We start from the raw sequence: 13,716 nt of genomic DNA on the forward strand, positions 1-13,716 counted from the left end.
GCTGAATAGGTTCAGCCCAATGAAAGCACAATAACAATGCTGTATAGAATATAAGGTAATGCATCTGTTGTGTATGTAATGCATTAAACCATTGCTGTTTTTGTACTTTTTTTAATGGGATCAAGATTTTAAGACGTTTTTAATGCACTTCTAAGGTAAAAGATGTACTGCTGTTGTGTCTCAGATGATATTCTGATCATATATTGCAGTATACCTGTTAAACACTGGAGATTCATGATCAGATTTTTATGGTACTGTCTGTAGGTTTGGGTCTACATTTCTGTGTTTGGCGTGGTACGTGTTTTAATCAAGGCTGTCTAATTCCATATGTGTTAATCTAAAACTTCAGATGGCTTATTTGCACATTAGTAGGAAGCATTGGGCCTCATTCACCAGTATGTTCCTACGTCTTTTCTAGGTCCTAAGAAAAAGTACCTCAGAGTCATGATGTGTTCTTAAACCACAGAACTGTTCACACCTTTGTGCTCTTGAGTGTGTGTAGATTCTGTTCTTACCTAAGAACAAATCCCAAATAAGAAAACACTGGTGAAGGTCAGAATATTTGTGAAAGCTGCATATGTAGGTTTTAAGAATTAATTTCTTCTTAGGAACTGTTGGTGAATGAGGCCCAAAGTCTTTAACCCTATCCAATGGATAGGATCAGCTAAGTCCTTCATTTTTGGGGAATTGCAACTGTATATGAGGACTGGAGATGCACTTTTTTCATTACACTCATGTCAGATGAATGGAGAGACTATAACAGAGCTTCCCCTCGGGCTCTGTGGGTTGCATGTTCATGACAGAATGAAAGCTTTTTACCTTACACTCAAAGTATCTGTAGGAATGAGTCATTTTCCTTCGCTACTGCACACCTCATGGAAAACTGCATGTTTCAGTTTGCTTTCAGTGTTCAGAACTGAGCTTAGTTACGTTTCTATCATCAAGCTTAAATTTTATCCTGATGGCTTTTTTTTGTTTCATGCAAGACAATAAATATTTTTAAAAATGCATCTGTGTATATTTTCCTTCAATTAAGTCTGTAAGTGCTGAACACTGACTGTTTTTCTGCTGCACAGCAGCACATTTGATTTGAATTGAAATAGAACTGCTATATTGTTTACCAAATATAACTGCAAATATGCTTAGAGGAGTAATGAGGCAAAAAATCTGATTTAACTCTTGTGTGGTGTTGAGGTCTGTGGGACCCATTTTCAAGGTTTACCAAAAAAAAAATATATATTATGCTATTTATTATTATTTCAACCCCAGATTTGTGGCCTTTGCTCATTTTCTGTGAAGAACATATAAAATAACAAATTTTCAGTGACTTCACACTGTGAACCCCCTACACATTTACACCAATCAGGCCTAACATTATGACCACCTCCTTGTTTCTACACTCATTGTCCATTTTATCAGCTCCACTTACTATATAGGTGCACTTTGTAGTTCTACAGTTACAGACTGTAGTCCATCTGTTTCTCTGCATACTTTGTTAGCCCCCTTTTACCCTGTTCTTCAGTGGTCAGGACCCCCATGGACCCTCACAGAGCAGGTACTATTTGGGTGGTGGATCATTCTCAGCACTGCTATAACACTGATGTGGTGGTGGTGTGTTAGTGTGTGTTGTGCTGGTCTGAGTGGATCAGACACAGCAGTGCTGCTGGAGTTTTTAAACACTGTGTCCACCCACTGTCCACTCTATTAGACACTCCTACCTTGTCAGTCCACCTTGTAGATGTAAAATCAGAGACGATAGCTCATCTGCTGCTGCCCAGTTTGTGTTGGTCATCCTCTAGTCCTTCAACAGTGGTCACAGGACGCTGCCCACAGGACGCTGTTGGCTGGATATTTTTGGTTGGTGGACTATTCTCAGTCCAGCAGTGACACTGAGGTGCAATATAAGACTTCTGCACTAAGGAAATGTCAACGTCTGGGGTTGTTGGTCTTATGATGTTGATGGGATGAACTCTGAAGTGTACAGAAGCATTTCATATGCAAACCTGCAGACGTCTGTGACCTTCGCTAACACCATGAACTTACCTTTTTAAGTTTGTCACAAATGTCCAAATACTTCTTGGGGCCTCAGTTAGACACACTTTGGCCCGGTCCCATTTCACCCTTAGCCCTCTGTTTTGCACGTTCACTCCTGGGGCAGGGTGCCCCGATTCTTGTTGAGATAGAGGAGTAGGGTGAAGTATTAGGGCTACATGGCCCTCCAAACAGAGGTTTTTCAGAGTGTTATGAGAAAAAAACACAATGTGAGTATTTTCTCTGTTCAAAATTTCTATAACCACTGTATTCTCTTAGTTTTATGTCGTTTCAATGTATTATGGTTGTTTTCTTTATAACAAGCATAAAAATCGCTAATAGCATGCTAATATTTTGGTAGCTAGCTAGCTAAATTTCCCATTCCACCTTAAATACTCCAGCAGTTTTGATGCCTGAAGCGCCAGAATATAACTGCTGCACCATTTAAGGTGGGACGGGAAAATTAGAACAAGAGGCTGATGAATAGTTGACTTCAGCTTCATATCACTGAAGAATTAGGGGTGTGCAATAATAAATGTCCCTCTTTGAAGGCATATGATGTGCTAAATGTAACTAAAGACCAGCAGTGAGGTTGCTGAGCTTTACCCCCCTCTGTAGGCAGAGCACCGCTAGTAGCCTGTTAATGAAGTAATGCTCTTCTTTATTTGAGGTAACTCAGTTCCAAGGGGCAAGGTGGCACTAAAAAACAAGGGGTAGGGGTGAAAATGAGGTCCTTTGTCTGATCAGCTTCTTTTGGCTTTGTGTAAGTATGCTGAACTTCAACCACAGTTATTTAATGCCTACTCCAGTGTGCTGGAGCCTGGAACTACAACAGTAATAATTGTGCCACTGTCCAGGCACTTCTGGACTTCACTGTACACTATAAGCATTTCATGTTGATGACACTTATAAACTTACATGATTATATACTTATTGTCCACTTTATTAGGTACCTTGTATCTACACACATTGTCCATTTTATCAGCTACACTTACCACATAGGTGCACTTTGTAGTTCTACAACTACAGACTGTAGTCCATCTGTTTCTTTGCATACTTAGCCCCACTTTTATCCTGTTCTTCAATGATCAGGACCCCCACAGAGCAAATGGATCATTCTCAGTACTGCAGCGAGTGTTAGTGTGTTGTGCTGGTATGAGTGGATCAGATAGAGCAGTGCTGCTGTAGTTTGTAAGCACTGTATCCACTTACTGTCCACTCTGTTAGACACATCTAACTTCGTAGATGTAAAGTTAGTAGAGACGATAGCTCATCTGTTGCTGCTCTGTCATCCTCTAATCCTTTATCAGTGGTCAGTTTCTGACCAAACGACACTGTTAGCTAGAAATTTGTTTGGTGGACTACAAAATTGGCCTTGTAATGTTTTTACATGCTATCGCTGTCAGGAAAAAAAAAACATTTTTGTCATTTTTAAATGTGAAAACTGTTACCCTTTGCATTGTTTTATGATGAACTGACCAATAGAAATGGTCCAAAACTACTTGTCAAAAACACAAGTTTTTGTTCTGACAGCGCTGGTATTGTCTTGAAAGGGCTGTGAAAATGCATCAAATGGTAGAATTGATAATAATGTGCAGTAAAGTATGCACACATCCTTTTGGCTTAAATTCACATCCTATTTTTAAAAAATAATACTAAACTGAATCATTCTGAGGTCAGAGCATTGACTTCCCAGTTCTGGAGCGCAATGACCAATTCTCAAGCCAATATATATCAAAATGAAAATTTATTGCATACAAGAATAGGTGGCATATATAGTGCATAAACATGTCAGAATTCAGCTTCGACTATACAGGACTGAATGTACAACATTAGCTTATCCTGAGCAACACAGCAGAACACACTTGCGTTATATTTGCAGAGAAGCAAGAGCACCGATAACAAGGCACTTCACCACGAATGCTGGAAACTTCCAAACCAAAGAGAAACAGCTCCTCTCCCCAGCACCCACACCTTCAGCGCCTCAGTCCACATGAGACTTCAAAAGCACTATGAGATGCTGTGTGCTAGTATAGGGTTCACAGGAGCTGCTGTTTTAAAGCTATGACCAAAGATTTCCTTACTGTACACCTATTTGTGTTGTGGCTATGGAGTTAATAGTCTGACATGTTCAGTTTTAAAAGCAAATTACTTAATGAAGTGTTGCTTTTCCGTGAACGGTAAACGTGTGTGTCGCGTTTAACAGCCGTGCAGCCTAACGTTTGCTTCAACTACTCTAGAAAAGACTGATCTTAAAGTGACAGTTTGGGAAAAAAATCGAATGTACACATTTTTTTCCCCCTTAAATCAAGTAGCTGATCAGCCAAGACGTGTTTTCATTCTGGTCTTGCAGCTAACGTAGCTAAAAAGGAATAGAACCTTTAGCCACGCCAATTAGCACTGCGCTAACGGCATGTCTAAAACATTGTGCTGTATAAGACACTGCTATCTAGAAAAATGGACAAAATAGCATATCATGACTACATTTTTCATTAGAAACTCAGCATAATTAGTACACCTAAATCCAATTATACCCATATAACTGGATTTAGGTGTACTTGGGTATCATGAAAATGTCTTGAAGTATTGTGATATAATAAAGGGTGTCCCAAAAAAATTGGCTTCATTTTGTAGTCTAATAACAGCCAATTCTCCCTCAAATGAACTCAAATTCTAACAAAATGTGTAAAAACTAACCAAGTTTAATTTTTAATGTTTATTTTTTCAGGTTGAAGAATGGCGTTCACTAGAAATGAAAAGGCATTTTGTGTTAGAATATGCTCGAACACAGTCAAACAAGAGTGTGCAGCGTGCATTTTCGAGAAAATTCTATAAAAATGCACCAACTGGAAAGCAGATTTGGGCATGACACAAAAAATTCAAAGAGGAAGGCTGTCTGCAGGGCAAAGGGATCCGGACGACCACCAGTATCGGAAGATATTACATTTGTAACACTTTGTGAAATCGGTTATAAAATCTACATCCCTCTGAATTTCTTGTTCGAATTTTGATAAATAGATCTCGTATTGTTCAACATGAAGCCTATTTAATTTCGTTTGCCCAGGACATGTAGTTACTCAGATATTCACATCTCAAATGATGTCCATTTTTTTCGGACACCCTGTACTTTGCCATATCGTCCACCCCTAGGACGGAAGTATGTTGCCCTGAAGCAGATGAAGACGCCTGTTTTAAGCAAATCTATTCTACATTGCTTAGCCTCGTAGCTCCAGTGCAGAACCAAACACCACCAAATATGTCCTGGCTGATGGACGACGTGCGTTAAGGGAGAAATTTGTGTCAATATTTCCTGAACTGTCGCTTTAACCACCTATGAGACCATAAGAAGTGAATTGATATTGGACAGTGTTCGTGGGTTATTACGAGTAAAAAAAGAAAAAGAAGGTTTGTAAGTGACAAAAACGGCAGCCTAACCACATCCGCAGCTCTGTGAAACGACAGTCAGAACCACGTGTGACATCGTCTGTTTGCATACTTGGTGAGAAAGTACAAGATTGGCAGTGTATTCATATTATACGGGTTGATTCTTCTTGTTACTTTGAGGAAACAGCTCAACCATCCATGCTAACATAGACCTAATAGTGAACGAAAGCTAGTAGCCGCTAATTAGCATGCTATCTTTCACATTATGCTAACAGATGGCTGTTCGTTTTCATTGGTTGTTAGCAACATTAGCTTTTTTGACAGAACTATTCCTTCAAAGTAAGTCAGTCTTCATGTTGACCCAGATTCCCACAGTTAACAGTTCACTGTAAGACATGTTTTAACCTGTATGGTAAGTACCCTTAAGTGCTACACGTCATTTTGTTGTGTTGTGTTTTGTTAGCGCATCATCCACGGTTCACTGATAATGCAGCCTTTTTATGGATTTGCTTGAACTGACGTTAACTGTAATTCTTTAGAGGTAGACGGGAACCTGAAAAAGCCATGAAGTTGGCAACGTCACTGTCCTCATCATTGTCTTAGTTGAAACAGGTTGAACCTTTGAAATGCGGAAAAATTAGTGCAGTGTTGAGCGAGGCTTAGCCAACATCTGAGAGAAAATCCAACCTAAGCTTCATATGAACAGAATAGTTTTGTGAAAAATCTAATTTACACAACTTTTCCCTCACCCAAACGTTTAGCAAAGCCACATTTGGTGTCTGAAGTTTGATTCATTGGCAGCTGCAGATGCTAATGTCGCTAACAAACAGAAGCATGAACAGGTTTCATGATGCATGTAAGCAAGTCTATTTGAGATTCCTAGATACTGTTTGAGGCAAATTTGCGATGATATTCATGCACCATGCTAACTGTTGGCGCTTAAGCTTCCATTAGCTACATTAGCCTTGCAGCTGCAATGCAAAGCCCAGGAAGCAAACAGAGGACACCACACATGCCTTGGCTGATTGAATACATTTCAGGTAGGGGAAAAACTGTCTACATTTCTGTATGAACAGCTCCTTCAGTATGTAGCTGGTTGCTCTCACATATATGTCTGAAGTAGAATGGAACCTTTAAGCTTTAAGACTTGACGAGAAAATGTACTGCCATTTAGCTTTACCTTCACATTTGTATTGTATTGTATTGAAGCATGTAGACTAGCGTAAGTATTGTTTTGACTGGTGTTAAAAGAGTGTTCGGACGAGTCTCCGGCCCTTGGCCTTGATCCGTGGAAAAGTTGCGCTGGTTTCGTTGAGAGACGGCGAGCCCACTGGTGTGTTTCCCCCTCGTCTTCTGAGCAGGAAGTCCGTGCTGGCTGAGGTCATGGCATAGAAGACATTTCCTGTGGCGGGTATTGTCAACTCTGTCCGTTGGGAAAAATGGGAAGAGCTCGTAATACCAAGAAGCGCGGTTATGGAATAAACACCCAGAAGAATAAAAGGCCTCCCTGAGTTTCCACTGCAGTCATTAAAGCGATACTCTGGTTAAGTGGTCAACAATGGCTGGACACTAACAGCGCAGGAAAGCATGGAGTTAGCATATTTGCCATATTTATACATTTCGCTAAACTATCTTCCCGAACGTTAAACGGAAAGTATGTAAAGGAAAAGGAAAAGGTGTGAGTGTACCTTTTCCGTCTGGAAGCAGTTGGATGAGCTCGTATTTGGAGGCCTCTCGAGGGTCTTGGTTGTGCTTCTCTAATGCAGAACTGATTACAGTGGGAGTCTTGTCATTACTAGTAACCTGAGGCAAAAGAGAAAGAATTGAATAGACCAGATCACATTCAGATGCAGAAGTGTCTCTCAGAACTCCTCAAGTAGGATTAAGATTGGGGAGTGAAATATTGTTTATATTAGCATGATATTCAAGTGAAAGTTTGGCAAAAAAACCAAATTTATATATATATATAGCACTGTGCAAAAGAGACCACCCTTCACTGTCTACTGAATTTCCAGTGAGAACAGCCATTAAGTACAAGTTATTTATTTTTCAGGAGAGATTTCTGAAGAGATAAGATAGATAATCCACTTTCATAAGGAAGATCAAATTCAAAGAAAATTAAGTGAAAGAATAAGACTTTACAAAGGTTGTAAAGAAATGCTTTAAAATGTGATTCCTATCAACCATGCAAGACCTGCTAGACCACCAAAACTGTCCTCATCAGATAAACAGCACTTAAAGCTTTCATCTTTGAGAGAGAGGAGAAATTTAAGCTGCTTCAGATCTGAAAACATCCACAGGTGTTTCTGTCCATCCTTCCACCGTAAGAAGACGACTCAGCGCTATGAGTCTGAAAGGATGTGTAGCTGTCAAGAAGAACCTCAGTGAGAAAAGGAAACAGATAAAAAAGAAGAACATTTGCTAATCTAACAAAGGCGGCTGGTGTTCTTGGAATAATGGACTGACCATACCAGATTCCAGACCTTAACATCACTGAATGTCAGATTTCTTTGAGAAACTGACAGCAAGGCTACGTTTACACAGCAGTGGCCCAAATCCGATTTTTTTCTTCATATGTGACACAGATGTGTGTCTGTGTGTCAGTGTGAACAGCAAAAAACACACTGAATCTGACATTTTCAATTCCGATTTGAGACGCTTTCATATGTGGTACTGAAATCCGATACGTATCCGATATCCGACGTTTACCACGTGAAGCATTGTTCTTTTGTGCATGCAGTTCAGTTTAGGAGCGGATCTGTTCAGACTGATGTCGCATACAGATCACATTAAAAAGATACTGTGAACAGCCAAACAGAAAAATCGAATTTAGTGAGAAAGACGTAGCATAAGTCTCCTGTAAAAGAATGGAAGCTGTAATAAAGGCAGAAGTGGACATTTTAAATACTGAAAAAAAATGTAACTATATTTGGTTGTTGAGGCGTCTGTAATTTTCTGTTACATATATTTTTCTGCTCTTTACCTGACGCTGCAAAATGAATAACTTGTACTCAGTGGTCGTCTTGACTAGAAATTAAATAAGTAGTCTCTGATTTTTCGCGCAGTGCTGTAGTTGATCAGCCAAGACATGTTTGTTGTCTAAAGTTTGTTTCTTTAGTTTTACCTTGGAGCTATGAAGCTAATGTCGCTAACAACTATCTTGAAACTAGAATTTTTAGCCTTTTTTATAGATAACAATATGTAGTATCAGATTGAGATTACTTAATCTAAGATTGAGATTAAGTTAACACTTAATAACTCAATCCTGTATAGCATAAAACACTGTAGCATAATTCCACACAAGCATCATGAGACAGTACCAGAATGCTTCGATACAAATTCCCGTCTTGCAAATCCATCCGTATCTTGACGATTCTCATGTCTGGCCCTGCCCCTGGGGAGGTATTGGAGGGAGCGTTGCCACAGGAGACGGAGCGGCGGTGTGATTTGACGACAGTGGGTGTGGTCAGTGCGGAGGGGATGGGGTCAGTGGGCGGTGGGGACGAATCAACATCCAGACAGGAAACGGAGGGGGATTTCATATGCTGAAATAACAGGTGGTGGTAATAGAGGGGTAACGATAAGGATACTTACTGACATCATAAACAAGAATTTAAGGTGGTCCATGGAGGCAAAAGGGGATAAAAAGACACAGAAGAGCAAAGTTAAAAGAATAATATTGCTCTTCTGTATATTTTTAATGACAACCGTACAGAATGGCAGGATGAACGGGTCAGAAAATGTAGAAACTGTATGACAATATAAATACTTTCAATGGATCTTCAAAATAAATCTGTAAGTAGTGCTGATAGTGGGGCAGAGATGAGTCTGGAATAACCCAACAGAGCAATGTTAGCCAACTGTACTGCACATTCTGGCCTTTACCTTGGCAAGCTTTGAAAGCAAGTGATTGACAGGCGAAGGGAAGTCAAATATTCCATCAGGATCGACGCCAGAGCTTGTCACAGCGAGAGCACTTAAAGAGAGAGAGAGAGTGAGAGAGAGAGAATTGAGAACAGAACAATCCAATTTGTCACAAACTGCACTCAGCGAGGCGGCTCGTCAGCATGTGCTGTTTACAGGATTTATCCTGAACAGACAGAAAACGGCGGTGTTTCCGAACAAAGGGGCTCCAGCTAATAGCAGGAAGGCTTTTTAGACCACACAGACACATGGATTTCTGCGTACACTGCAGATACAATGCCCAATGTCAGTAAACAGTGTCCTACTGTCTCTGTGCAAAAGCTTCAGCGTTACCGTTTCATCTTATAACATGAATGAGAAAGAGCCTCATGCTCACTGGTAAGCATGGTGGAGGATCTGTGATGTTTTGGGGCTTTTTTTCCTCCAAAGGCCCTGGAAACCTTGTTCGGATACTTGACACTGAGTGTGTTTACATGCGCTTAATAATTCGATAACTGCAGAAAATCAGATTTTGTCAGTAATCTGCTCAACACCTTTACATGCTCTTGAGTAATCAGATAATGAGAAAACTCTGGGTGTACATGAGTCAGACAGTGATTGGATTTCTGCTTTGCAACCAGCCAGTCAACTCGCAGAAGAAGACGTGACGTAAACATAACATAAAACTTGAGCTTCATGCCGCGGCTTGTTTATTAAAACATTGCGCCACTTTACCTGAAAATATGAACATACATCATCTAGAAAGTGAAGAATATTTAAATCCTGTATTTCGTGTTTGGTCTTAGCGCCTCTCCAAAAGTGTTTTGCTGCGTCTCGCAGCAACGCTGCTTGCCACTTTCTGTTCTCGTGCACGCGCAGGCTGAGAAATCCGAAAGAAATCAGAGTAAGAGTTCACATGTACTGAGAAATCTGATTACTGAGCTAAAATCCTCTCTTTATCAGATTTTTTTTTAGATCCAAGTATGGTGTTTACCTGACCATTTGAATAATCGGATAACTGCAGAAATCCAATTACGATCGGATTATTGAGTGCACGTAAACGCACCCACTGTTAAGCACTAGGCGATATTAATCTTTAGTCTTTTCGCTAAAAAAACTGAATCTGGGTCATGGCTGGATTTTCCAGAAGGACAAAATCCAAAACATACGTCTAAACTCACAAAAAAATGAATCACTGGCCACAGAATCAAGCTTCCGACATGGCCATCCCAGTCCCCTGACCTAAACCCTAGTGGGGACAGCTGAAAAGGAGAGTCCTAGGACCCTGAAGGATATGGATATGAGGAGTGGTCTCCAATGTCATCAGGTGTTATAGGAGGTTGGCCAAACTACTTTGCACGGGTGCCAATAATTGCGATGTGTTTTTTGTTAAAAATGCAGGCTTTTCATTCCTTAAACTAAATTTACTTCAATTCAAAGTCATATATTTCAGTGTGACATTTAGGTAATAAAATACAGCAAACTATATAAGTGCATAGTAAAATAAATGCAAACTAGATATTCGTATAATGACTGAGCGAGTGTTGGGTGAGTGTAAGTCGGAGCTTACTCAGGACACTCTGTGATGACCACTGTAGGGTGCAGAGCACGTCCAGGACTTGGTTCACCATGAGCCTCAATCTGATTGGACAGTCTGTAGCTACAATAAACAACACACACTACATCATCCACCATATCCATATACAGATTATTTGAAAGATAGTAACAATGACCTACAATAGCACTCACCTCTCCTCTTCGGTCAGCGTAGGCACACTGTGGTACCAGTGCAAAAACGACTCATCTGCTCTGAAAGTGCTGTTTCTGCAGGACGACTGGAGCAGCCGGATTTTGGCAAGAACCTCAAACTCCTTTGGGGAAGGAGAAAGAGAAAGTAATCGATTTCTGAAAGTGTTGCAGTGGCATTAAAACTTACAGTACAAAACTTACATTGCATATGCAATCAAAGTAAAGTTGCATATATATATATATATATATATATATATATATATATATATATATATATATATATATATATATCAGTAGTAGGATTCCTTAATGGCTGATCCAGTCATTTGTTTTGTAAAGTTGTATGTGTGTGAATTACAGTTTTTTGTAGAATATTACATTTCAATAATAAAAATATTGAAAAATCAAAAGCTCAAAATCAATCAGTCAAAATCAATTAAAAGCTACATCACAGAAAAACTTAGTAACCATTTCATGTCACATACACTGCGTGATTAGAATTACCCCAAACTGGCTGTTATCAACATTACATAGAAAAACATGTTTAGGTTAATAGTAAATAAAATTCATGTTTTGTAGATATGGTGACCCTCGACTCCTATCAACACTACTGTAAAGAAAATCTGTTTGATAAAGTGTGAAATTTTCTCAGTGCACCATTTCACACTAAAGTGCTCTGAGATGAGTTTATTTACATTTGAATGACTATATTATGCCAGATTTTGGTAAAAATTGGTGGAATTTCCCTTAATAAACATAATGTTCATTACATAAACAAAAAAAAACAACTTACTCGTCTCCGCTTGTCAAAGTTGATATAGCCATTCTGAGGAAAGAAAAGTGAGGTTTTTATTTGTTTCAGTTGTTCACACTTGGATATGCCAGTCTGTACTGCTTGGACACACGGCTTTACAAATTCTTTACAAACGGTCATGTATACTGGCTCATACGTCTTACCTCTAGCCTGTCCTTTACTGCAGCGTCCAGCATTGTGAGATCAGTCAAGAAGATGCCCAGGTACGGCACGGTTCCCTGAGCGCTGGACTGTAGAACAGAAAGAGAGCATCGCTTTCAGTACTACTGAAAGTAAGAGTACTGCTATGGTAGAAATAACTCATTTAAACACCAATTAAAGTGTTAATAAAGACTCAAGTAAGACTGAATAAGTTGTTTTGCATCAAAGAAAGAAGGTTTGATGCTCTTGGTTTCACTGGGTTTACTTGCTACCTAAGCTAGCCTGTTAGCTTACCTTGAACATTAGCTAAATTAGCTAGCTAGCTAGCAGGTACCCATTAAAAAGATATAAGCAACAGTTTTAGGTTTGATAAAGAGCTGTTGTGTCTGTTATTATAAAATGACAAAGTAAAAAGATAACAGGAAAGAATACAGTAGCTATTTAGCCAAGATTAGCTAGCCAGCTAACTGTTTCCTTAGCTTGGAAGTTAGCAGACATTTTTACTCTGTACAGATTCTTTGAACATTTTATAGGCATAAAATTACAATTTAATCTACTTTAATTCATTTATATTGTACTCAGAAAGGTGCTGTAATGAGAGAAGCCCATTATTTTCTTTCTGCTTGCTGGTGAATCAGTCAGGCTTACTTACCGTGTGTCTTCTGTTGTTGATTTTAGTGTCTACATTAGCGGATTTGGAAGTTCCCTCCTGTACAACACAAGGGTGAGTTATTATAGACAGAAATAGACAGAAATAGTGCTGTTCACTAAAATTTGGGAGCACTTATCCGCATATAAGGAAACCTAGGCTATCTTAAGAGTGTCAATATAGTATCAGTCTTTTTCTGTGGCATGTCGTTTTTGCTAATTTACAATGCAAAATTAAATATGGTTATTTTAGTAGGCCGACTCTAAGTGTTAATGGGAATTTTACTATAGGCTACACTCATATCTCATTTCTAGTAACTGCCATTTACCTGGAAGCAATCCGGGTTCTATTTCTAGTCTGAGCCTACGTGCTTATAGGCCTTTGAAGTTGTGTCATCACTTTGTAGTCTGACATAGTGACATGTCCATATAAGAGCTTTGGGCCTAAGCCCTTTCCTCAATGGGAAAAATTAAGCTTATTCTTGCAAATCAGCACTGTGGAACATTTCAAAACATTTCAAAACTTTCTGTCCTATTTAACCTTCTATTGCACGATGTTGTCTCAGGGCAACAAACCCATTTCCCTCACTTTACTATAAAATTACCCATATTTCATGATAATGACAGGGTTAACAATAAAGGGAAGAGTTTAAGTAAGCCAATACAAATCATGTACTTGGTCATACTTTCTCTTAGTGGGCACTTTTAAACCTCCTTTGAACATTCAGTATAATTTTGTTTTGTTATGAGAACTTGCAGAAATATGTCTGTTGCCTATAAGCAACATAAGCTACAATTAAATGGATCTGACCAGTCACAAGCCAGGTCTCACCACTTTAGGGAACAGGGCTCTATATCATTGCTTCCCAATGTTGCACAATGTTGACTCAAGGCAGCATACCCCAAAATGACCCCTGCACATGATATTTTTGAAAAAATGGTTTGAAATTTAATAATCAGGTCCATGTTATGCAAGAAAAGTGAATCCAAACTTTGTTTTTTTTTCATTGCTCTCATAACGTGTGCAGTAGAGGGTGAAGTTTTTC

At 39.2% G+C, this 13,716-nt stretch overlaps 1 protein-coding gene across 3 annotated transcripts in view; it reads right to left on the reverse strand.

Annotated features, from left to right (window-relative positions):
- Window positions 1-5,695: 5,695 nt before the first annotated feature.
- Window positions 5,696-13,716, reverse strand: part of rgl2 (ral guanine nucleotide dissociation stimulator-like 2) — a 35,739-nt gene continuing 27,718 nt past the window's right edge. For all 3 annotated transcript variants that reach the window (XM_036558332.1, XM_036558333.1, XM_036558331.1), the window contains 9 exons: window positions 12,675-12,731; window positions 12,025-12,111; window positions 11,861-11,893; window positions 11,068-11,189; window positions 10,889-10,978; window positions 9,301-9,391; window positions 8,736-8,960; window positions 7,104-7,218; window positions 5,696-6,838 (listed from right to left, as the gene is read on the reverse strand). In XM_036558332.1, coding sequence (XP_036414225.1) covers window positions 6,660-6,838; window positions 7,104-7,218; window positions 8,736-8,960; window positions 9,301-9,391; window positions 10,889-10,978; window positions 11,068-11,189; window positions 11,861-11,893; window positions 12,025-12,111; window positions 12,675-12,731 — 999 coding nt within the window. In that variant the 3' untranslated portion in view covers window positions 5,696-6,659. The remainder of the gene's footprint in view (window positions 6,839-7,103; window positions 7,219-8,735; window positions 8,961-9,300; window positions 9,392-10,888; window positions 10,979-11,067; window positions 11,190-11,860; window positions 11,894-12,024; window positions 12,112-12,674; window positions 12,732-13,716) is intronic.

Source organism: Colossoma macropomum, unplaced genomic scaffold, assembly GCF_904425465.1.
Source record: "Colossoma macropomum unplaced genomic scaffold, Colossoma_macropomum, whole genome shotgun sequence".
In the NCBI taxonomy this organism is placed as follows: domain Eukaryota; kingdom Metazoa; phylum Chordata; class Actinopteri; order Characiformes; family Serrasalmidae; genus Colossoma; species Colossoma macropomum.